General features: G+C 43.2%; 2 protein-coding genes and 1 long non-coding RNA gene across 3 annotated transcripts in view; 1 reads left to right on the top strand and 2 right to left on the bottom strand.

Annotated features, from left to right (window-relative positions):
* LOC310837761 (uncharacterized protein) overlaps positions 1-22,846 on the top strand; it is a 166,720-nt gene that overhangs the window by 120,456 nt on the left and 23,418 nt on the right. The window lies entirely within an intron of this gene.
* LOC310838193 lies at positions 831-4,596 on the bottom strand. The gene is made up of 3 exons (XR_014560783.1): positions 4,470-4,596; positions 2,098-2,224; positions 831-952 (listed from the first exon to the last, which is right to left on the bottom strand). It is a non-coding gene; the product is annotated as an uncharacterized lncRNA (long non-coding RNA).
* The window catches only part of LOC310839540 (uncharacterized protein), a gene marked incomplete at its 3' end in the record, with an annotated part of 28,630 nt that continues 17,961 nt past the window's right edge, over positions 12,178-22,846 (bottom strand). Inside the window, exons 4-5 of the mRNA XM_083728177.1 lie at positions 14,636-14,740; positions 12,178-13,490 (exon numbers count right to left, since the gene is read on the bottom strand). Coding sequence (XP_083584303.1) covers positions 12,178-13,490; positions 14,636-14,740 — 1,418 coding nt within the window. The remainder of the gene's footprint in view (positions 13,491-14,635; positions 14,741-22,846) is intronic.

Below are 22,846 nucleotides of genomic sequence, written 5' to 3'. Positions count from 1 at the left end.
CCTGTATGGATTCGCTCATGCACAGTAAGGTGTGAACTCTGACTGAAGCTCTTCCCACACTCAAAGCATTTATACGGCTTCTCACCAGTGTGAGTTCTCTTATGTGAACTAAGGTGTGAACTCTGGCTGAAGCACTTTCCACATTCCAAGCATTTATATGGTTTCTCCCCTGTGTGGGTTCTCTTATGTGTAGTAAGGCTAACACTGTGAGCAAAGCTTCTTCCGCACTCCGAACATTTATAAGATTTCTCCCCAGTGTGAATTCTTTGATGCGATGTAAGACTTGAGCCGTGAGCAAAGCTCATTCCGCACTCCATACATTTATATGGCTTCTCCCCTGTGTGGATTTTTTGATGCATTGCAAGGCTTGAGCTTTGACAGAAGGTCTTTCCAGAGTCAAAACAGGTATACGGTTTCTCCCCTGTGTGAATTTTTTGATGATATACAAGGCCTGAGCTGCTAGTGAAGGCCTTTCCACACTCTAGACATTCATATGGTTTCTTCCCTGTGTGAATGTTTTGATGTACTATAAGCTGTGAGCGGCGAAAGAAGCCTTTTCCACATTCCAAGCATTTATAGGGTTTCCCCGGCCTGTGAATTTCATAATGTCTACTGCAGGAGCTGCTACGATGAAAGCCCTTTCCACACTCCGAGCATATGAACGGTTTTTCTCCTGTGTGGATTCGCTCGTGTTCAGTAAGTTGTGAATGCTTACGGAAGCTCTTTGCACACTCCAAGCATTTGTGTGCTTTCTCCTCCGTGTGGATTCTGCAATGTGAGTTGAGGGCAGATTTGCTTCTGAACGCTTTGCCACACGATGGGCACTGGCGGTCTTTCTCCTGGACTGGGATTCGCTGGCTGTCATCAGGCTGTGTAAGAATGCCTTTATCGTGCCCGGTTGCTTCTGATGAGACCAGGGAACAATGAATGTCCTGTCCACCGCCTGCAGAAACTAAGAGAGGATCCAAATTAAGAGTGTAATCCCCACTACAATCCCAGCAAGGCTTGGAAGCCCCTCGCGGCTGGTTGCTGCAAAATGCAACTGTGTGCCTTGCTGAGAAGGAGTCTTTTCAGTCCCTCATCCCCCAATGGCGGCAGCTGCCAGCCAGCCTCCAGGCCCCCATCAAGGTGTTCCCCTTTGCGCTGCTGTTTTACGTTTATTATGCTCTTATTAGTATGCTTGAGGAGCAAGAGCGCCTTTGCCATTATCAGACAGACGGCACTGGCCCATACTGACCAGCGATGTTTCCCTCACCCAACAAAGCCTTTTTGGTGGCAGCTGAGACAGTCATGAGTTCGTGGCTCTTTTGCAAACCAAGCCTGAGAGCAGGGCAAGTCACAGCGAGCTGCCTTTATACATCAGCAGGCCAGAAATGGACCAGAGCTGAAGGCCACCCCAAGGCCAAATTCCTAACATTGTTCTTTAGTTCTAATTTGCCAACATCTTCAGGGGGACAAAGCAAAGGAAGGGTTTTTTATTATGTCAAACTCTCCCCGGTGGCATCTTTCTCTCTTCCTGTTGCTAATAAACACATTATAATATTATTTCCAGAATGCCTATTAATTGTGAGATGATTGTGGGCCTTTGATATGTTCCATTGAGTGGGGGGTGGGACTGATTCAACATCCCAGCTAAGCTCCTACAAAGAAAGCTTGCAGGAGAGATGCTGTGAGCTGTGGAAACGGACACAGATTCTCACCCCAATGGGTCAAACCAATCCTGGATGAATCATAAAATTGTAGAGTTGGAAGGGACCATGAGGGCCATCTACTCGAACCCCCTTCAAAGCAGCGATCTTTCGTCCAAGGTGGGGCTACCAACTAGGCTGTGGGAGCCTCCCCATGTGTGGAGCTCCCACTCGCAGTTTCCATGCTAAAAGTGGGGTGTCTTCCTCCTGACCCCCACCAGAGAAAAAAGGAGTCATGCCTAAAAGAAGATCTTCTTCACACCACCATTAAAAACATTCCTTTCCTGCCTATCTTTAATCTCTGCCAGCCAGGAGCTCTGGCCCTGCAGCCTTCCTCGTTTTCTTGCAAGGGGAGCTTCCTCAGTCCCAGCATCCCTCCACGTCCCCCTTTCCATTCCCTGCAACTCACCAGATGTCTCTGAGGGTCCTGGGAGGGAACATTCAAAGGTTGTGGGGAGGGATGCAGGAGACAGCCGGACCATGTCAACCGTCCATCTTCCTCCTTCCATCCTCTCTTGGATTGTAAATCTCAGAAACTGCAGGTTCGAGGGAGGAAGGGAGGGAGAAGAAGAAGAAGAGGAGGAGTTTGGATTTGATATCCCGCTTTATCACTACCCAAAGGAATCTCAAAGCGGCTAACATTCTCCTTTCCCTTCCTCCCCCACAACAAACACTCTGTGAGGTGAGTGGGGCTGAGAGACTTCAGAGAAGTGTGACTAGCCCAAGGTCACCCAGCAGCTGCATGTGGAGGAGCGGAGACGCGAACCCGGTTCCCCAGATTACAAGTCTACCGCTCTTAACCACTACACCACACTGGAGATAGAAACAAAGGCAGCCTCAGAGGGCCTGCAGGTATTTTCCCACCCATCGTATTTTCCTGGTGAAAGATAAGCCTGCCTAGGTTTGCAGCTCCCACTTACAGCCTCCATGATAAAAGAGGAGAGTCCCCACTCCTGAACCCCACCATGTGAGGAAAGTGGAGTCACGCCTGAAAGAAGATCTTCTACCCACCATCATTAAAAACATCCCTTTTTTGGCTTCCTTTCCTCTCTGCCAGCCTGGAGCTGTGACAGGGCTGACCCCCCCCCCACTTCCTCCCCCCCCCCCAGCCCCACTTTAAGGGAAGGGGCTGTAGCTCAAGGGCGGAGCATCTCCTCAGCAGAAAGCCCCCGATCCAAGACCCCCCCCTTTGGTCTAATCCTGCCCTCTCTACTCGACTCCTTTCTTTCCAAAACATCCATGCCTCCCTCCTCCTCTTCCCAGAGCCATCCCGCCCCTTTCCTTTGGGGGGGGGGTTCCTACCCCACCCTACAACTCCCTCCCCCCCCGCCTCGCCTTCTTGCCTTGCTCTCCTCCTGGGGCGGCCCTGCAGCCCTCGAGGTCCTTTGCTCTCCCCGCAGCTCTTTCGGGGCTCAAATGTGGGGTGCAACCCCATGCATGCTCCTCTCCCGGAGGGCTTCTCTCCTGCAAAGGAGCTGCTCTGGCACAGGAGCCCCCTCCCCCCAAATATATATATATATATATCCCTCTTTTCCTACCTTGCAGAAGGCACTGTCATCCCTCGCAGCTGCTCAAATGTAACAAACGTAGGAGGAAGTGACGCTTCCCCTCTCCCCCAGGAAGTCCTCTCTAGCAATGTAATCGCTGCCTTTAACCCTTGAAGAGCCAGTGTCCCCCTTCACCCCCCCCACCCCAAACTGTAAGGTGCTGGGGACATTGCGGATTCTGCTTCTTTGTACCCCATAAAGTAGGGTTGCTACCTTTCCTCTGGCGAAATACAGGGCGGTTGGGGGGTGATTCCTCCCACCCCCCAATGTGTTGCTGAACCGACTTCCAAGCAATCCATTGCAATCTGTCGCAGCCCCATCTTGCATTTCTCTCCCATCATCATCCTTCCAACAATTTCCTCCATCTCCTCTCCAACCATTTCATTTGTTCAACAGAACTTTCCCTCCGGTTGACAGAAGCGATTCCTTGGATCCCAGCTTGGAGTGTAGAATGACTTTCCCCAGTCTTCAGGTTAAATATGCTATAAAGGCTGTCAATTTAGCGTGCTTCCTAACCAAGTTGGATTTGTGAAAGTTTTATTTATGGCTGAGTAATACATGCACTTTATTGGTAACTGTTGGGCTGATTATAATTATTTTCTCGCCTAATCTTGTTTTCAGATTATATATAGGTTCTTAAATTGCATTTCTGTTCTATTCAAAACAATAGCTCAGCTCTTGCAGAGTTTCTATCACATGTATGCTTTTATTTAAAAGAAATGTTTCCATTTTATTTACTGCTTTCCAATCCAGCTCAGCCCCTGGCCTCTCAAGATCTTCCCTCCAAAACTTGGGAGGGGCTCCTCTCCACTCCCACCGGTTGCCCCCCACGGCTTTTCTCACCTCTGCAGGTTTGCCAGCTATGCCCCCTTCGGGACAGAGGTGACTTGGCAACTGAACTCCAGGCTCTGGCAAATTCCAGGCTCAATAATCGCAATTTCTTCTACAGTGGTACCTCAGGTTAAGTACTTAATGCATTCCAGACATCCGTTCTTAACCTTAACCTGAAACTGTTCTTAACCTGAAGCTCCACTTTAGCTAATGGGGCCTCCCGCTGCTGCTGCAACACGATTTCTGTTCTCATCCTGAAACAAAGTTCTTAACCCGAGGTACTATTTCTGGGTTAGCGGCAGTGGCGTAGCGTGGGGGGTGCAGGGGGGGCCGGCCGCACCGGGTGCAACACCTGGGGGTTAGGGGGCACAAATCCACGGATTAGGGGGTGCAAATTACTTACCTTGCCCTGGGTGCTGACAACCCACGCTACGCCACTGGTTAGCGGAGTCTGTAACCTGAAGCGTCTGTAACCCGAGGTGCCACTGTATATGGGCCTTCCCTGAAAGATGACTCAGAATCTTCCATTGGTCCAGATAACTGGCTGGGGTTAATTCCAATTCTGGTATAAATCCAGAGACCTTGTTAATCCACTTGAACCACATACGGCTTCTGAGTAAATGGTGAATGTCATATCAGCAGATTCCTTGAGACCACAAGCCATTCCTTCAGATACACTTTCCTCCCCTCCTTTCTCTCTCCCCATATTCACACACAGGTACACAGGGATTGTTTATTGTGAATTTATTCCTTAAACTATTAACGTCTATAGTATCTGCATTTTTGTACTTTTTATCATCCTGCATCTAAATATTCAAGATTGAATAAACAACTACAGTGGTACCTCGGGTTAAGAACTTAATTTGTTCTGGAGATCCGTTCTTAACCTGAAACTGTTCTTAACCTGAGGTACCACTTTAGCTAATGGGGCCTCCCGCTGCTGCCACCACACAATTTCTGTTCTCATCCTGAAGCTAAGTTCTTAACCTGAGGTACTATTTCTGAGTTAGCAATGTCTGTAACCTGAAGCGTCTGTAACCTGAGGTACCACTGTATTTTTTTAAAAGGCAGTTTCTCTTTCCAGTCTATTTCTGAAATTCCTTTGTAATAGAACAGCTACTTTGAGATCTTGTATAGAATGTCATGCTGCTGAACTGCAACTTATTACCAAACTTAAAACCATGGAGAGACCTGGTCTGAACAAAGACATTGGATTCTTATCTCATTATACATGACAAAGCCATTTTTCACCTTCTCACCCCTTGCTTTTTCCTGTAAGACCCATTGCAGTCGTTAAGAGTCGTCAACAGGCTCATCACAGCTATCTGCCAATCACCCATTCCCACCACCCTTCTGAGTAATACCCCTCCCCACCTTCTCACTATATAGAAGGGTCTGGTGACTTCTGTTTCAGTGTATCTGAAGAAGTGTGCATGCACATGAAAGCTCATACCTAGAACCAACTTAGTTGGTCTTTAAGGTGCTACTGGAAGGAATTTTTTGTTTTGACTATGGCAGACCAACATGGCTACCTATCTGTACCTTGCATGACTAGAGGTGCGTTAAGATTTTCAAAGTGAAAACACCTAGGAGAACTCAATCTCCCCCTTCCTTTTTTAAAAAAGATAATCCAATATGATTAAGAATATAGCATTTTTACTTATTCTATACAGATAGACAGACAGAAGCGGATGGTGTTAATCTGAATTAGTGGGCCTGCTTGTAACTAACAATATGTTGGAATGTTGCTTCAAGGTGTTGCTTCCTCGTCCAGGGGTTTATAAGCGAGGAATTTTATTATTTCTGAGTATGCATGTGTTTTTGTGCATGTGCATTTATAGGAAACGTGATTATATTCCACCTTTCCAGGGAAAGGGAACTACAACAGCACACATTTAACAGAATGTATTACTCTGACCCCCATAATAATGCTCAAATATCATGCTTTAATCCATCTAGAAGTTACAAGGAAAAGGTGGGACACACCTGGAGGAAAGAAAGGAAATGCATCATTACCAACTACAATCAAATTACCCAACTGCTACTAAACAAAAGCAATGAATACTGGCCCTCTTTCAATAACTGTTTTGCAGGATCTGACCCCAGGTCCATGGAAGGGCACCTTCTCATATTCAAGAGCACCAGCCAGAAACTTGAAGGAATTCAGAAGCAGCACATGATGCTCAGGCCTGTCCCTGTTTTTCCACACAACATGCTTCCTTAGATAAGAGTGTGACCATATTAGGCCATCCTTTGGTCTGTTTTCAGAGACGAGATGAGCAAGAGTGGTGGAGACCGGCACTCCAATAGGCTTCTGAGAGGGGGAAGAGGAAGGGAGTATGGACCTAGATTTGTGGTGGTTTTAGATGGGATACACCCCAGAAGGAAGGAAGGAGCTGGGAAATAGTGGAACAACAGGAGCAAGATAGCAGGTGCTCCAGCCCTGAACAGAGACAGGAGTCTGTTGTGTTAGAAATATCACAGTAGCCAAGTGACACGATGTCTCTAGTATACTGGAGTCCCCTCCTTCCCCTACAACCAGGCGTGCCCTTCGTGTCACAGAGCAGAAAGCCAAACAGAGAGATTCCATTAGCGGCCCCCGTAGACAACAGGAAGGGACTCAAGGCCAGGAAGTAACTGCTGGGGGCAGGAACACACACTCTAGGCAACAGCTCAGGTTTTTGAGGACGTACATTCCATGTTTCTGTGTGTTTTCGTTGATTTAAATGAAAGAAGCGAAAGAAGCTCACAGCACCACTGATTTTTTTTTATAAAGATTTTTTAAAGGTTACAAAAAAATAAGAAGATATAGATAACAATCGAAAAAGGGGAAAAAAAGACAATACATAAAAAAAGCAAACATCATCAAAAAAAGAAAATACAGAAAAAGGAAAAAAAAACAAATCAAACCTTTACATCACATTATTTTCATTCACTTACTTCCTTGACCTCCTCACACCTCCCATTTTTGTATTCTAATTGAATTAAATATTCCAGCAAATCCTTTCCAACTTTGTTTTTAACTTAATAATTTATCTTAATATACTATAATATTGCATTCTCTTCTTTCACCAATTCATTTTTACTTGATTCTTTATATCTTTTCTTCAAGAACCACATAATTTCCCCCCCAACATCTTTCTAACATTCCTTAATTTTACAATATTTCTGAAGATAAACTTTAAATTTCTTCCACTCTGCTTCCACTGACTCTTCTCCTTGCTCTCGGATTGTGCCAGTCATCTCAGCCAGTTCCATAAACTCCATCACCTTCATCTGCCATTCTTCCCGGGTGGGTAGATCTTGTGTTTTCCAATACTTTGCGATGAGCATTTTTATTTATTTTTTTATCATTCTTTTTTATTGGTTATTTCCAAAAAGAATACAAGGTAACACACAAATACAAAAAAATAAAAAATACACAGAAAAAAAAATTAAAAATAATAAACAACAATTATCATTTCCATATCATCCATATAACATAGTCATCTCTTGGGGGACTTCCTTCAGCCTGTCCGTAAATCATTCGAAGCAATAAATAAGGTTACACGTTTCATTACTTATATTGTCATTATACCGATTCCTAATTCCTGTTTGCTTTGCACAATAACTCTTAGTCTTTCACAGTGCGTCTCTAAATCCCTTTAGCGTTATTTGTCCTTCACTAATACATTCCAGATAATCTACATACTTTTCCCAATCTTTGGTGAACACTTGGTCTCTTATGTATCTTACTTTTCTTGTTAATCTATCCAACTCTGCATAATCCGACAACTTAGATCTCCACTCCTCCACCGTTGGAGTTTCCCGTAGTTTCCACTTCTGGGCTAATACTACCCTTGCTGCCGTAACCGCATAGTATACCAATCTGCGATCTTCCTTTTTTATCTCTTGTCCTAATATCCCTAGAAGGAAGATTTCTGGTTTCTTTATGAACGTGTACTTTAATATCTTCTTCAATTCAGTGTGTACTTTCTCCCAAAATTGTTTCACCCTTCTGCACTCCCACCACATATGGTAGAAGGAGCCCTCTATGTCTTTACATCTCCAGCACTTATTATCCACCTTATACATTTTTGATAATTTCATGGGTGTCAAGTACCACCTATAAAACATCTTCATGACATTTTCCCTTATCGAAGTACACGCCGTAAATTTTACCCCCTCCTTCCAAAGTTTCTCCCAATCCTCAAACTGTATACTATGACCTATATCCCTTGACCAGTGGGTCATCACCGATTTGACTTCCTCATCACCTAAATTCCAGTCCAACAACATCCTGTATATCTTAGATATAATTTTCACTTTATTATTTATTATTTCTGTCTGGAATTTTGAGTCTTTATCAGCATAACCTCTTTCTTTGATATCTTTACTAAGCATCTGATTCACCTGATAGTGATGTAGCCAATCGTAAACATGTTCCTTTATTTGCTCATACGGTTTTAGCTTCCATTTCCCTTCAAGCTTAGTTAGTAGCTGATCATAAGTTGCCCAATTGCTTCTCATATTAATGGTTTTTATACTCATTACTTCGAGAGGTGAAAGCCAATGTGGTGTTTTCGGCTCTAACAGATTTTGATACCTTTCCCAGACTTCGATTAGCGGCCCTCTAAAAATGTGATTTGCAAACCCCTTGTGCACTTTCCTTTTGTTCTTCCATAAATACGCGTGCCAGCCGAATCTATTATCGAAGCCCTCTAAGTCGAGCAGCTCCGTATTCACCAATTTTACCCATTCTTTTATCCAACATAGGCATGATGCCTCATAGTACAGTTTCAGATCCGGCAGGGCAAAGCCCCCTCTTTCCTTTACATCTGTCAGTAATTTGAACTGAATTCTGGGTTTTTTGCCCTGCCATATGAATCTTGAGACTATCCTTTGCCATTCCTTAAAGATTCGACTCCCTTTAATTATAGGGATGGTCTGGAATAGAAACATCAACCTTGAAAAAACATTCATCTTGATTACATTAATCCTTCCCCAGAATGACAATTTTAGCCCTCCCCATTTCTCTAAATCTTTCTTTATTTCCCTCCACATCGGCTCGTAGTTATTTTTGAATAAATCTATATTTTTGGGTGTTAACCAGATGCCGAGATATTTGACTTTTTTGACCATCTCTATCTGCGATTGTTGTTGGATTGTTTCAATTATCTTTGGGTCCACGTTTTTTCCTATCATTTTCGTTTTTGTCTTATTTAATTTAAATCCTGCCACTTCACCAAATTGTTCTATTTCCTTTAATATTTCCCCCTTTGCGATGAGCATTCTTGCTGCTGTTGTGGCATACATAAAAAAAGTTCTATCCTCCTTTCGCACCAATTGGCTGACCATGTCCAGGAGAAAGGCCTCTGGTTTCTTCTGGAAGGTATATTTAAATACCTTTTTCATTTCATTATAGATCATCTTCCAAAAGGTCTTAATCTTTGGGCATGTCCACCAAAGGTGAAAGAATGTACCTTCACTCTCTTTACATTTCCAACATTTATTATCGGGCAAGTGGTAAATTTTTGCAAGCTTGACTGGTGTCATGTATCACCTGTAAATCATTTTCATTATATTCTCTCTTAAGGCATTACATGCCGTAAACTTCATACCTGTGGTCCATAACTGTTCCCAGTCAGCCATCATAATGTTATGTCCAACATCTTGTGCCCATTTAATCATTGCAGATTTAACCGTTTCATCCAATGTATTCCATTTCAACAGCAAGTTATACATTCTTGACAAATTCTTAGTTTTAGGGTCTAACAATTCTGTTTCCAATTTTGATTTTTCCACCTGAAAACCAATTTTCTTATCCAAATTATAAGCCTTCCTTATTTGATAATAATGAAGCCAGTCTCGTACTTTGTTTTTTAGTTTGTCAAAGCTCTGCAATTTTAATCTGTTTCCTTCTTGTTCAAAAATTTCCCAATATTTCGGCCAATTTGTCTCCATATTAAGTTTTTTCTGAGCCTTTGCTTCCATTGGTGACAACCACCTTGGAGTTTTATTTTCAAGCAAATCCTTATATCTTATCCAAATACTGAACAGTGCTTTCTTAACAATATGGTTTTTAAACGCTTTATGTGCTTTGACCTTGTCATACCACAGATATGCATGCCACCCAAATACATTAATAAAACCCTCTTAATCCAAAATGTCTGTGTTTTCAAGAAGCAGCCATTCTCTCAGCCAGCAAAAAGCGGCTGATTCATAATAAAGCTTCAAGTCTGGCAGGGCAAACCCCCCTCTTTCTTTAGCGTCAGTTAATATCTTAAATTTTATTCGGGGCTTCTTGCCCTGCCAGACAAATCTAGAAATATCTCTCTGCCACTTCTTGAAACAGCCCATCTTGTCCAAAATTTGCAACGTTTGAAACAAATACAACATCTTTGGCAATACATTCATCTTTATCACAGCAATACGGCCTAGCAATGATAACTTCAAATTTGACCATATCTCTAGATCCTTTTTCACTTCCATCCAACATTTTTCATAGTTATCTTTAAATAAATTCACATTCTTAGCAGTCATATTAACCCCCATATATTTCACTTTCTTAACTAATGTTAATCCAGTCTCCTTCTGAAACCTCTCTTTCTCAATCTCTGTTAGATTTTTCTCTAACACCTTAGTTTTCATCTTATTCAGCTTAAATCCCGCAACCCGACCAAATTCTTGAATTAACTGCAATACTCTTTTAGTACTGGATTCTGGCTCCTGTAATGTCAAGACTAAGTCATCAGCGAATGCTTTCAATTTATACTGTTTAGCTCCGACCTGTATACCTTTAACCAATTGGTCCTTTCTAATTATATTGAGCAGAACCTCCAGGACCGAGATAAAAAGCAATGGGGAGATTGGGCAGCCCTGTCGTGTTCCTTTAAACTCTTCTGTAACTACATTATTCACAATTAATTTAGCTTTTTGTTCTGAGTAAATTGCACCTATACTGTTTTCAAATCCTTGGCCTACCCCCATTCCCTGTAAATTTTTCTTCATAAAGCTCCAAGAAATGTTGTCAAAGGCTTTCTCCGCATCCACAAATATCAAAACTAATTAAAATGCTTTCCGCATTACAAGCACCTAAATATTTTTCCTCTTGATTCGCTTATGCAAAATGAGTTGTGAAATCTGACCAAATCTTTTCCCACATTCCTAGCATAATATGGTTTATCCCATGTGAGTTATTTTATGAGAAGTAAGCATAGATCCATGTGCAAATCTCTTTCCACACTCCAAACATTTATATGGTTTCTCCCCTGTGTGAATTCTTTGATGAGATCTAAGGCTTGTGCTGTGACTGAAGTTCTTTCCACACTCAAAACAGGTATATGGTTTCACCCCTGTGTGAATTCTTTGATGAGATTCAAGGCTTGAGCTTTGAGTGAAGCTCTTTCCACACTCAAAACATGCATACGGTTTTTCACCTTTGTGAGTTTTTTGATGTAATGTAAGGCTTGTACCCTGGCTGAAGCTCTTTCCACACTCAAAGCACTTATAGGGCTTCTCTCCTGTATGGATTCTGCGATGGCAAACAAGGTATGTGCAGTTACTAAAGCTCTTTCCACATGTCACACATTTATATGGTTTTTCCCCTGTATGGATTCGCTCATGCACAGTAAGGTGTGAACTCTGACTGAAGCTCTTCCCACACTCAAAGCATTTATACGGCTTCTCACCAGTGTGAGTTCTCTTATGTGAACTAAGGTGTGAACTCTGGCTGAAGCACTTTCCACATTCCAAGCATTTATATGGTTTCTCCCCTGTGTGGGTTCTCTTATGTGTAGTAAGGCTAACACTGTGAGCAAAGCTTCTTCCGCACTCCGAACATTTATAAGATTTCTCCCCAGTGTGAATTCTTTGATGCGATGTAAGACTTGAGCCGTGAGCAAAGCTCATTCCGCACTCCATACATTTATATGGCTTCTCCCCTGTGTGGATTTTTTGATGCATTGCAAGGCTTGAGCTTTGACAGAAGGTCTTTCCAGAGTCAAAACAGGTATACGGTTTCTCCCCTGTGTGAATTTTTTGATGATATACAAGGCCTGAGCTGCTAGTGAAGGCCTTTCCACACTCTAGACATTCATATGGTTTCTTCCCTGTGTGAATGTTTTGATGTACTATAAGCTGTGAGCGGCGAAAGAAGCCTTTTCCACATTCCAAGCATTTATAGGGTTTCCCCGGCCTGTGAATTTCATAATGTCTACTGCAGGAGCTGCTACGATGAAAGCCCTTTCCACACTCCGAGCATATGAACGGTTTTTCTCCTGTGTGGATTCGCTCGTGTTCAGTAAGTTGTGAATGCTTATGGAACCTTTGTGAGTTTTTTGATGTAATGTAAGGCTTGTACCCTGGCTGAAGCTCTTTCCACACTCAAAGCACTTATAGGGCTTCTCTCCTGTATGGATTCTGCGATGGCAAACAAGGTATGTGCAGTTACTAAAGCTCTTTCCACATGTCACACATTTATATGGTTTTTCCCCTGTATGGATTCGCTCATGCACAGTAAGGTGTGAACTCTGACTGAAGCTCTTCCCACACTCAAAGCATTTATACGGCTTCTCACCAGTGTGAGTTCTCTTATGTGAACTAAGGTGTGAACTCTGGCTGAAGCACTTTCCACATTCCAAGCATTTATATGGTTTCTCCCCTGTGTGGGTTCTCTTATGTGTAGTAAGGCTAACACTGTGAGCAAAGCTTCTTCCGCACTCCGAACATTTATAAGATTTCTCCCCAGTGTGAATTCTTTGATGCGATGTAAGACTTGAGCCGTGAGCAAAGCTCATTCCGCACTCCATACATTTATATGGCTTCTCCCCTGTGTGGATTTTTTGATGCATTGCAAGGCTTGAGCTTTGACAGAAGGTCTTTCCACAGTCAAAACAGGTATACGGTTTCTCCCCTGTGTGAATTTTTTGATGATATACAAGGCCTGAGCTGCTAGTGAAGGCCTTTCCACACTCTAGACATTCATATGGTTTCTTCCCTGTGTGAATGTTTTGATGTACTATAAGCTGTGAGCGGCGAAAGAAGCCTTTTCCACATTCCAAGCATTTATAGGGTTTCCCCGGCCTGTGAATTTCATAATGTCTACTGCAGGAGCTGCTACGATGAAAGCCCTTTCCACACTCCGAGCATATGAACGGTTTTTCTCCTGTGTGGATTCGCTCGTGTTCAGTAAGTTGTGAATGCTTACGGAAGCTCTTTGCACACTCCAAGCATTTGTGTGCTTTCTCCTCCGTGTGGATTCTGCAATGTGAGTTGAGGGCAGATTTGCTTCTGAACGCTTTGCCACACGATGGGCACTGGCGGTCTTTCTCCTGGACTGGGATTCGCTGGCTGTCATCAGGCTGTGTAAGAATGCCTTTATCGTGCCCGGTTGCTTCTGATGAGACCAGGGAACAATGAATGTCCTGTCCACCGCCTGCAGAAACTAAGAGAGGATCCAAATTAAGAGTGTAATCCCCACTACAATCCCAGCAAGGCTTGGAAGCCCCTCGCGGCTGGTTGCTGCAAAATGCAACTGTGTGCCTTGCTGAGAAGGAGTCTTTTCAGTCCCTCATCCCCCAATGGCGGCAGCTGCCAGCCAGCCTCCAGGCCCCCATCAAGGTGTTCCCCTTTGCGCTGCTGTTTTACGTTTATTATGCTCTTATTAGTATGCTTGAGGAGCAAGAGCGCCTTTGCCATTATCAGACAGACGGCACTGGCCCATACTGACCAGCGATGTTTCCCTCACCCAACAAAGCCTTTTTGGTGGCAGCTGAGACAGTCATGAGTTCGTGGCTCTTTTGCAAACCAAGCCTGAGAGCAGGGCAAGTCACAGCGAGCTGCCTTTATACATCAGCAGGCCAGAAATGGACCAGAGCTGAAGGCCACCCCAAGGCCAAATTCCTAACATTGTTCTTTAGTTCTAATTTGCCAACATCTTCAGGGGGACAAAGCAAAGGAAGGGTTTTTTATTATGTCAAACTCTCCCCGGTGGCATCTTTCTCTCTTCCTGTTGCTAATAAACACATTATAATATTATTTCCAGAATGCCTATTAATTGTGAGATGATTGTGGGCCTTTGATATGTTCCATTGAGTGGGGGGTGGGACTGATTCAACATCCCAGCTAAGCTCCTACAAAGAAAGCTTGCAGGAGAGATGCTGTGAGCTGTGGAAACGGACACAGATTCTCACCCCAATGGGTCAAACCAATCCTGGATGAATCATAAAATTGTAGAGTTGGAAGGGACCATGAGGGCCATCTACTCGAACCCCCTTCAAAGCAGCGATCTTTCGTCCAAGGTGGGGCTACCAACTAGGCTGTGGGAGCCTCCCCATGTGTGGAGCTCCCACTCGCAGTTTCCATGCTAAAAGTGGGGTGTCTTCCTCCTGACCCCCACCAGAGAAAAAAGGAGTCATGCCTAAAAGAAGATCTTCTTCACACCACCATTAAAAACATTCCTTTCCTGCCTATCTTTAATCTCTGCCAGCCAGGAGCTCTGGCCCTGCAGCCTTCCTCGTTTTCTTGCAAGGGGAGCTTCCTCAGTCCCAGCATCCCTCCACGTCCCCCTTTCCATTCCCTGCAACTCACCAGATGTCTCTGAGGGTCCTGGGAGGGAACATTCAAAGGTTGTGGGGAGGGATGCAGGAGACAGCCGGACCATGTCAACCGTCCATCTTCCTCCTTCCATCCTCTCTTGGATTGTAAATCTCAGAAACTGCAGGTTCGAGGGAGGAAGGGAGGGAGAAGAAGAAGAAGAGGAGTTTGGATTTGATATCCCGCTTTATCACTACCCAAAGGAATCTCAAAGCGGCTAACATTCTCCTTTCCCTTCCTCCCCCACAACAAACACTCTGTGAGGTGAGTGGGGCTGAGAGACTTCAGAGAAGTGTGACTAGCCCAAGGTCACCCAGCAGCTGCATGTGGAGGAGCGGAGACGCGAACCCGGTTCCCCAGATTACAAGTCTACCGCTCTTAACCACTACACCACACTGGAGATAGAAACAAAGGCAGCCTCAGAGGGCCTGCAGGTATTTTCCCACCCATCGTATTTTCCTGGTGAAAGATAAGCCTGCCTAGGTTTGCAGCTCCCACTTACAGCCTCCATGATAAAAGAGGAGAGTCCCCACTCCTGAACCCCACCATGTGAGGAAAGTGGAGTCACGCCTGAAAGAAGATCTTCTACCCACCATCATTAAAAACATTCCTTTTTTGGCTTCCTTTCCTCTCTGCCAGCCTGGAGCTGTGACAGGGCTGACCCCCCCCCACTTCCTCCCCCCCCCCAGCCCCACTTTAAGGGAAGGGGCTGTAGCTCAAGGGCGGAGCATCTCCTCAGCAGAAAGCCCCCGATCCAAGACCCCCCCCCTTTGGTCTAATCCTGCCCTCTCTACTCGACTCCTTTCTTTCCAAAACATCCATGCCTCCCTCCTCCTCTTCCCAGAGCCATCCCGCCCCTTTCCTTTGGGGGGGGGTTCCTACCCCACCCTACAACTCCCTCCCCCCCCGCCTCGCCTTCTTGCCTTGCTCTCCTCCTGGGGCGGCCCTGCAGCCCTCGAGGTCCTTTGCTCTCCCCGCAGCTCTTTCGGGGCTCAAATGTGGGGTGCAACCCCATGCATGCTCCTCTCCCGGAGGGCTTCTCTCCTGCAAAGGAGCTGCTCTGGCACAGGAGCCCCCTCCCCCCAAATATATATATATATATATCCCTCTTTTCCTACCTTGCAGAAGGCACTGTCATCCCTCGCAGCTGCTCAAATGTAACAAACGTAGGAGGAAGTGACGCTTCCCCTCTCCCCCAGGAAGTCCTCTCTAGCAATGTAATCGCTGCCTTTAACCCTTGAAGAGCCAGTGTCCCCCTTCACCCCCCCCCACCCCAAACTGTAAGGTGCTGGGGACATTGCGGATTCTGCTTCTTTGTACCCCATAAAGTAGGGTTGCTACCTTTCCTCTGGCGAAATACAGGGCGGTTGGGGGGTGATTCCTCCCACCCCCCAATGTGTTGCTGAACCGACTTCCAAGCAATCCATTGCAATCTGTCGCAGCCCCATCTTGCATTTCTCTCCCATCATCATCCTTCCAACAATTTCCTCCATCTCCTCTCCAACCATTTCATTTGTTCAACAGAACTTTCCCTCCGGTTGACAGAAGCGATTCCTTGGATCCCAGCTTGGAGTGTAGAATGACTTTCCCCAGTCTTCAGGTTAAATATGCTATAAAGGCTGTCAATTTAGCGTGCTTCCTAACCAAGTTGGATTTGTGAAAGTTTTATTTATGGCTGAGTAATACATGCACTTTATTGGTAACTGTTGGGCTGATTATAATTATTTTCTCGCCTAATCTTGTTTTCAGATTATATATAGGTTCTTAAATTGCATTTCTGTTCTATTCAAAACAATAGCTCAGCTCTTGCAGAGTTTCTATCACATGTATGCTTTTATTTAAAAGAAATGTTTCCATTTTATTTACTGCTTTCCAATCCAGCTCAGCCCCTGGCCTCTCAAGATCTTCCCTCCAAAACTTGGGAGGGGCTCCTCTCCACTCCCACCGGTTGCCCCCCACGGCTTTTCTCACCTCTGCAGGTTTGCCAGCTATGCCCCCTTCGGGACAGAGGTGACTTGGCAACTGAACTCCAGGCTCTGGCAAATTCCAGGCTCAATAATCGCAATTTCTTCTACAGTGGTACCTCAGGTTAAGTACTTAATGCATTCCAGACATCCGTTCTTAACCTTAACCTGAAACTGTTCTTAACCTGAAGCTCCACTTTAGCTAATGGGGCCTCCCGCTGCTGCTGCAACACGATTTCTGTTCTCATCCTGAAACAAAGTTCTTAACCCGAGGTACTATTTCTGGGTTAGCGGCAGTGGCGTAGCGTGGGGGGTGCAGGGGGGGCCGGCCGCACCGGGTGCAACACCTGGGGGTTAGGGGGCGCAAATCCACGGATTAGGGGGTGCAAATTACTTACCTTGCCCTGGGTGCTGACAACCCACGCTACGCCACTGGTTAGCGGAGTCTGTAACCTGAAGCGTCTGTAACCCGAGGTGCCACTGTATATGGGCCTTCCCTGAAAGATGACTCAGAATCTTCCATTGGTCCAGATAACTGGCTGGGGTTAATTCCAATTCTGGTATAAATCCAGAGACCTTGTTAATCCACTTGAACCACATACGGCTTCTGAGTAAATGGTGAATGTCATATCAGCAGATTCCTTGAGACCACAAGCCATTCCTTCAGATACACTTTCCTCCCCTCCTTTCTCTCTCCCCATATTCACACACAGGTACACAGGGATTGTTTATTGTGAATTTATTCCTTAAACTATTAACGTCTATAGTATCTGCATTTTTGTACTTTTTATCATCCTGCATCTAAATATTCAAGATTGAATAAACAACTACAGTGGTACCTCGGGTTAAGAACTTAATTTGTTCTGGAGATCCGTTCTTAACCTGAAACTGTTCTTAACCTGAGGTACCACTTTAGCTAATGGGGCCTCCCGCTGCTGCCACCACACAATTTCTGTTCTCATCCTGAAGCTAAGTTCTTAACCTGAGGTACTATTTCTGAGTTAGCAATGTCTGTAACCTGAAGCGTCTGTAACCTGAGGTACCACTGTATTTTTTTAAAAGGCAGTTTCTCTTTCCAGTCTATTTCTGAAATTCCTTTGTAATAGAACAGCTACTTTGAGATCTTGTATAGAATGTCATGCTGCTGAACTGCAACTTATTACCAAACTTAAAACCATGGAGAGACCTGGTCTGAACAAAGACATTGGATTCTTATCTCATTATACATGACAAAGCCATTTTTCACCTTCTCACCCCTTGCTTTTTCCTGTAAGACCCATTGCAGTCGTTAAGAGTCGTCAACAGGCTCATCACAGCTATCTGCCAATCACCCATTCCCACCACCCTTCTGAGTAATACCCCTCCCCACCTTCTCACTATATAGAAGGGTCTGGTGACTTCTGTTTCAGTGTATCTGAAGAAGTGTGCATGCACATGAAAGCTCATACCTAGAACCAACTTAGTTGGTCTTTAAGGTGCTACTGGAAGGAATTTTTTGTTTTGACTATGGCAGACCAACATGGCTACCTATCTGTACCTTGCATGACTAGAAGTGCGTTAAGATTTTCAAAGTGAAAACACCTAGGAGAACTCAATCTCCCCCTTCCTTTTTTAAAAAAGATAATCCAATATGATTAAGAATATAGCATTTTTACTTATTCTATACAGATAGACAGACAGAAGCGGATGGTGTTAATCTGAATTAGTGGGCCTGCTTGTAACTAACAATATGTTGGAATGTTGCTTCAAGGTGTTGCTTCCTCGTCCAGGGGTTTATAAGCGAGGAATTTTATTATTTCTGAGTATGCATGTGTTTTTGTGCATGTGCATTTATAGGAAACGTGATTATATTCCACCTTTCCAGGGAAAGGGAACTACAACAGCACACATTTAACAGAATGTATTACTCTGACCCCCATAATAATGCTCAAATATCATGCTTTAATCCATCTAGAAGTTACAAGGAAAAGGTGGGACACACCTGGAGGAAAGAAAGGAAATGCATCATTACCAACTACAATCAAATTACCCAACTGCTACTAAACAAAAGCAATGAATCCTGGCCCTCTTTCAATAACTGTTTTGCAGGATCTGACCCCAGGTCCATGGAAGGGCACCTTCTCATATTCAAGAGCACCAGCCAGAAACTTGAAGGAATTCAGAAGCAGCACATGATGCTCAGGCCTGTCCCTGTTTTTCCACACAACATGCTTCCTTAGATAAGAGTGTGACCATATTAGGCCATCCTTTGGTCTGTTTTCAGAGACGAGATGAGCAAGAGTGGTGGAGACCGGCACTCCAATAGGCTTCTGAGAGGGGGAAGAGGAAGGGAGTATGGACCTAGATTTGTGGTGGTTTTAGATGGGATACACCCCAGAAGGAAGGAAGGAGCTGGGAAATAGTGGAACAACAGGAGCAAGATAGCAGGTGCTCCAGCCCTGAACAGAGACAGGAGTCTGTTGTGTTAGAAATATCACAGTAGCCAAGTGACACGATGTCTCTAGTATACTGGAGTCCCCTCCTTCCCCTACAACCAGGCGTGCCCTTCGTGTCACAGAGCAGAAAGCCAAACAGAGAGATTCCATTAGCGGCCCCCGTAGACAACAGGAAGGGACTCAAGGCCAGGAAGTAACTGCTGGGGGCAGGAACACACACTCTAGGCAACAGCTCAGGTTTTTGAGGACGTACATTCCATGTTTCTGTGTGTTTTCGTTGATTTAAATGAAAGAAGCGAAAGAAGCTCACAGCACCACTGATTTTTTTTTATAAAGATTTTTTAAAGGTTACAAAAAAATAAGAAGATATAGATAACAATCGAAAAAGGGGAAAAAAAGACAATACATAAAAAAGCAAACATCATCAAAAAAAGAAAATACAGAAAAAGGAAAAAAAACAAATCAAACCTTTACATCACATTATTTTCATTCACTTACTTCCTTGACCTCCTCACACCTCCCATTTTTGTATTCTAATTGAATTAAATATTCCAGCAAATCCTTTCCAACTTTGTTTTTAACTTAATAATTTATCTTAATATACTATAATATTGCATTCTCTTCTTTCACCAATTCATTTTTACTTGATTCTTTATATCTTTTCTTCAAGAACCACATAATTTCCCCCCCAACATCTTTCTAACATTCCTTAATTTTACAATATTTCTGAAGATAAACTTTAAATTTCTTCCACTCTGCTTCCACTGACTCTTCTCCTTGCTCTCGGATTGTGCCAGTCATCTCAGCCAGTTCCATAAACTCCATCACCTTCATCTGCCATTCTTCCCGGGTGGGTAGATCTTGTGTTTTCCAATACTTTGCGATGAGCATTTTTATTTATTTTTTTATCATTCTTTTTTATTGGTTATTTCCAAAAAGAATACAAGGTAACACACAAATACAAAAAAATAAAAAATACACAGAAAAAAAAATTAAAAATAATAAACAACAATTATCATTTCCATATCATCCATATAACATAGTCATCTCTTGCGGGACTTCCTTCAGCCTGTCCGTAAATCATTCGAAGCAATAAATAAGGTTACACGTTTCATTACTTATATTGTCATTATGCCGATTCCTAATTCCTGTTTGCTTTGTACAATAACTCTTAGTCTTTCACAGTGCGTCTCTAAATCCCTTTAGCGTTATTTGTCCTTCACTAATACATTCCAGATAATCTACATACTTTTCCCAATCTTTGGTGAACACTTGGTCTCTTATGTATCTTACTTTTCTTGTTAATCTATCCAACTCTGCATAATCCGACAACTTAGATCTCCACTCCTCCACCGTTGGAGTTTCCCGTAGTTTCCACTTCTGGGCTAATACTACCCTTGCTGCCGTAACCGCATAGTATACCAATCTGCGATCTTCCTTTTTTATCTCTTGTCCTAATATCCCTAGAAGGAAGATTTCTGGTTTCTTTATGAACGTGTACTTTAATATCTTCTTCAATTCAGTGTGTACTTTCTCCCAAAATTGTTTCACCCTTCTGCACTCCCACCACATATGGTAGAAGGAGCCCTCTATGTCTTTACATCTCCAGCACTTATTATCCACCTTATACATTTTTGATAATTTCATGGGTGTCAAGTACCACCTATAAAACATCTTCATGACATTTTCCCTTATCGAAGTACACGCCGTAAATTTTACCCCCTCCTTCCAAAGTTTCTCCCAATCCTCAAACTGTATACTATGACCTATATCCCTTGACCAGTGGGTCATCACCGATTTGACTTCCTCATCACCTAAATTCCAGTCCAACAACATCCTGTATATCTTAGATATAATTTTCACTTTATTATTTATTATTTCTGTCTGGAATTTTGAGTCTTTATCAGCATAACCTCTTTCTTTGATATCTTTACTAAGCATCTGATTCACCTGATAGTGATGTAGCCAATCGTAAACATGTTCCTTTATTTGCTCATACGGTTTTAGCTTCCATTTCCCTTCAAGCTTAGTTAGTAGCTGATCATAAGTTGCCCAATTGCTTCTCATATTAATGGTTTTTATACTCATTACTTCGAGAGGTGAAAGCCAATGTGGTGTTTTCGGCTCTAACAGATTTTGATACCTTTCCCAGACTTCGATTAGCGGCCCTCTAAAAATGTGATTTGCAAACCCCTTGTGCACTTTCCTTTTGTTCTTCCATAAATACGCGTGCCAGCCGAATCTATTATCGAAGCCCTCTAAGTCGAGCAGCTCCGTATTCACCAATTTTACCCATTCTTTTATCCAACATAGGCATGATGCCTCATAGTACAGTTTCAGATCCGGCAGGGCAAAGCCCCCTCTTTCCTTTACATCTGTCAGTAATTTGAACTGAATTCTGGGTTTTTTGCCCTGCCATATGAATCTTGAGACTATCCTTTGCCATTCCTTAAAGATTCGACTCCCTTTAATTATAGGGATGGTCTGGAATAGAAACATCAACCTTGAAAAAACATTCATCTTGATTACATTAATCCTTCCCCAGAATGACAATTTTAGCCCTCCCCATTTCTCTAAATCTTTCTTTATTTCCCTCCACATCGGCTCGTAGTTATTTTTGAATAAATCTATATTTTTGGGTGTTAACCAGATGCCGAGATATTTGACTTTTTTGACCATCTCTATCTGCGATTGTTGTTGGATTGTTTCAATTATCTTTGGGTCCACGTTTTTTCCTATCATTTTCGTTTTTGTCTTATTTAATTTAAATCCTGCCACTTCACCAAATTGTTCTATTTCCTTTAATATTTCCCCCTTTGCGATGAGCATTCTTGCTGCTGTTGTGGCATACATAAAAAAAGTTCTATCCTCCTTTCGCACCAATTGGCTGACCATGTCCAGGAGAAAGGCCTCTGGTTTCTTCTGGAAGGTATATTTAAATACCTTTTTCATTTCATTATAGATCATCTTCCAAAAGGTCTTAATCTTTGGGCATGTCCACCAAAGGTGAAAGAATGTACCTTCACTCTCTTTACATTTCCAACATTTATTATCGGGCAAGTGGTAAATTTTTGCAAGCTTGACTGGTGTCATGTATCACCTGTAAATCATTTTCATTATATTCTCTCTTAAGGCATTACATGCCGTAAACTTCATACCTGTGGTCCATAACTGTTCCCAGTCAGCCATCATAATGTTATGTCCAACATCTTGTGCCCATTTAATCATTGCAGATTTAACCGTTTCATCCAATGTATTCCATTTCAACAGCAAGTTATACATTCTTGACAAATTCTTAGTTTTAGGGTCTAACAATTCTGTTTCCAATTTTGATTTTTCCACCTGAAAACCAATTTTCTTATCCAAATTATAAGCCTTCCTTATTTGATAATAATGAAGCCAGTCTCGTACTTTGTTTTTTAGTTTGTCAAAGCTCTGCAATTTTAATCTGTTTCCTTCTTGTTCAAAAATTTCCCAATATTTCGGCCAATTTGTCTCCATATTAAGTTTTTTCTGAGCCTTTGCTTCCATTGGTGACAACCACCTTGGAGTTTTATTTTCAAGCAAATCCTTATATCTTATCCAAATACTGAACAGTGCTTTCTTAACAATATGGTTTTTAAACGCTTTATGTGCTTTGACCTTGTCATACCACAGATATGCATGCCACCCAAATACATTAATAAAACCCTCTTAATCCAAAATGTCTGTGTTTTCAAGAAGCAGCCATTCTCTCAGCCAGCAAAAAGCGGCTGATTCATAATAAAGCTTCAAGTCTGGCAGGGCAAACCCCCCTCTTTCTTTAG

The sequence above is a fragment of the Podarcis gaigeae genome (genome assembly GCF_964106915.1).
Source record: "Podarcis gaigeae genome assembly, chromosome: 2".
In the NCBI taxonomy this organism is placed as follows: domain Eukaryota; kingdom Metazoa; phylum Chordata; class Lepidosauria; order Squamata; family Lacertidae; genus Podarcis; species Podarcis gaigeae.
The sequence above is the reverse complement of the archived record's forward strand: the minus strand, read 5'-3'. Positions and strand labels throughout refer to the sequence as shown.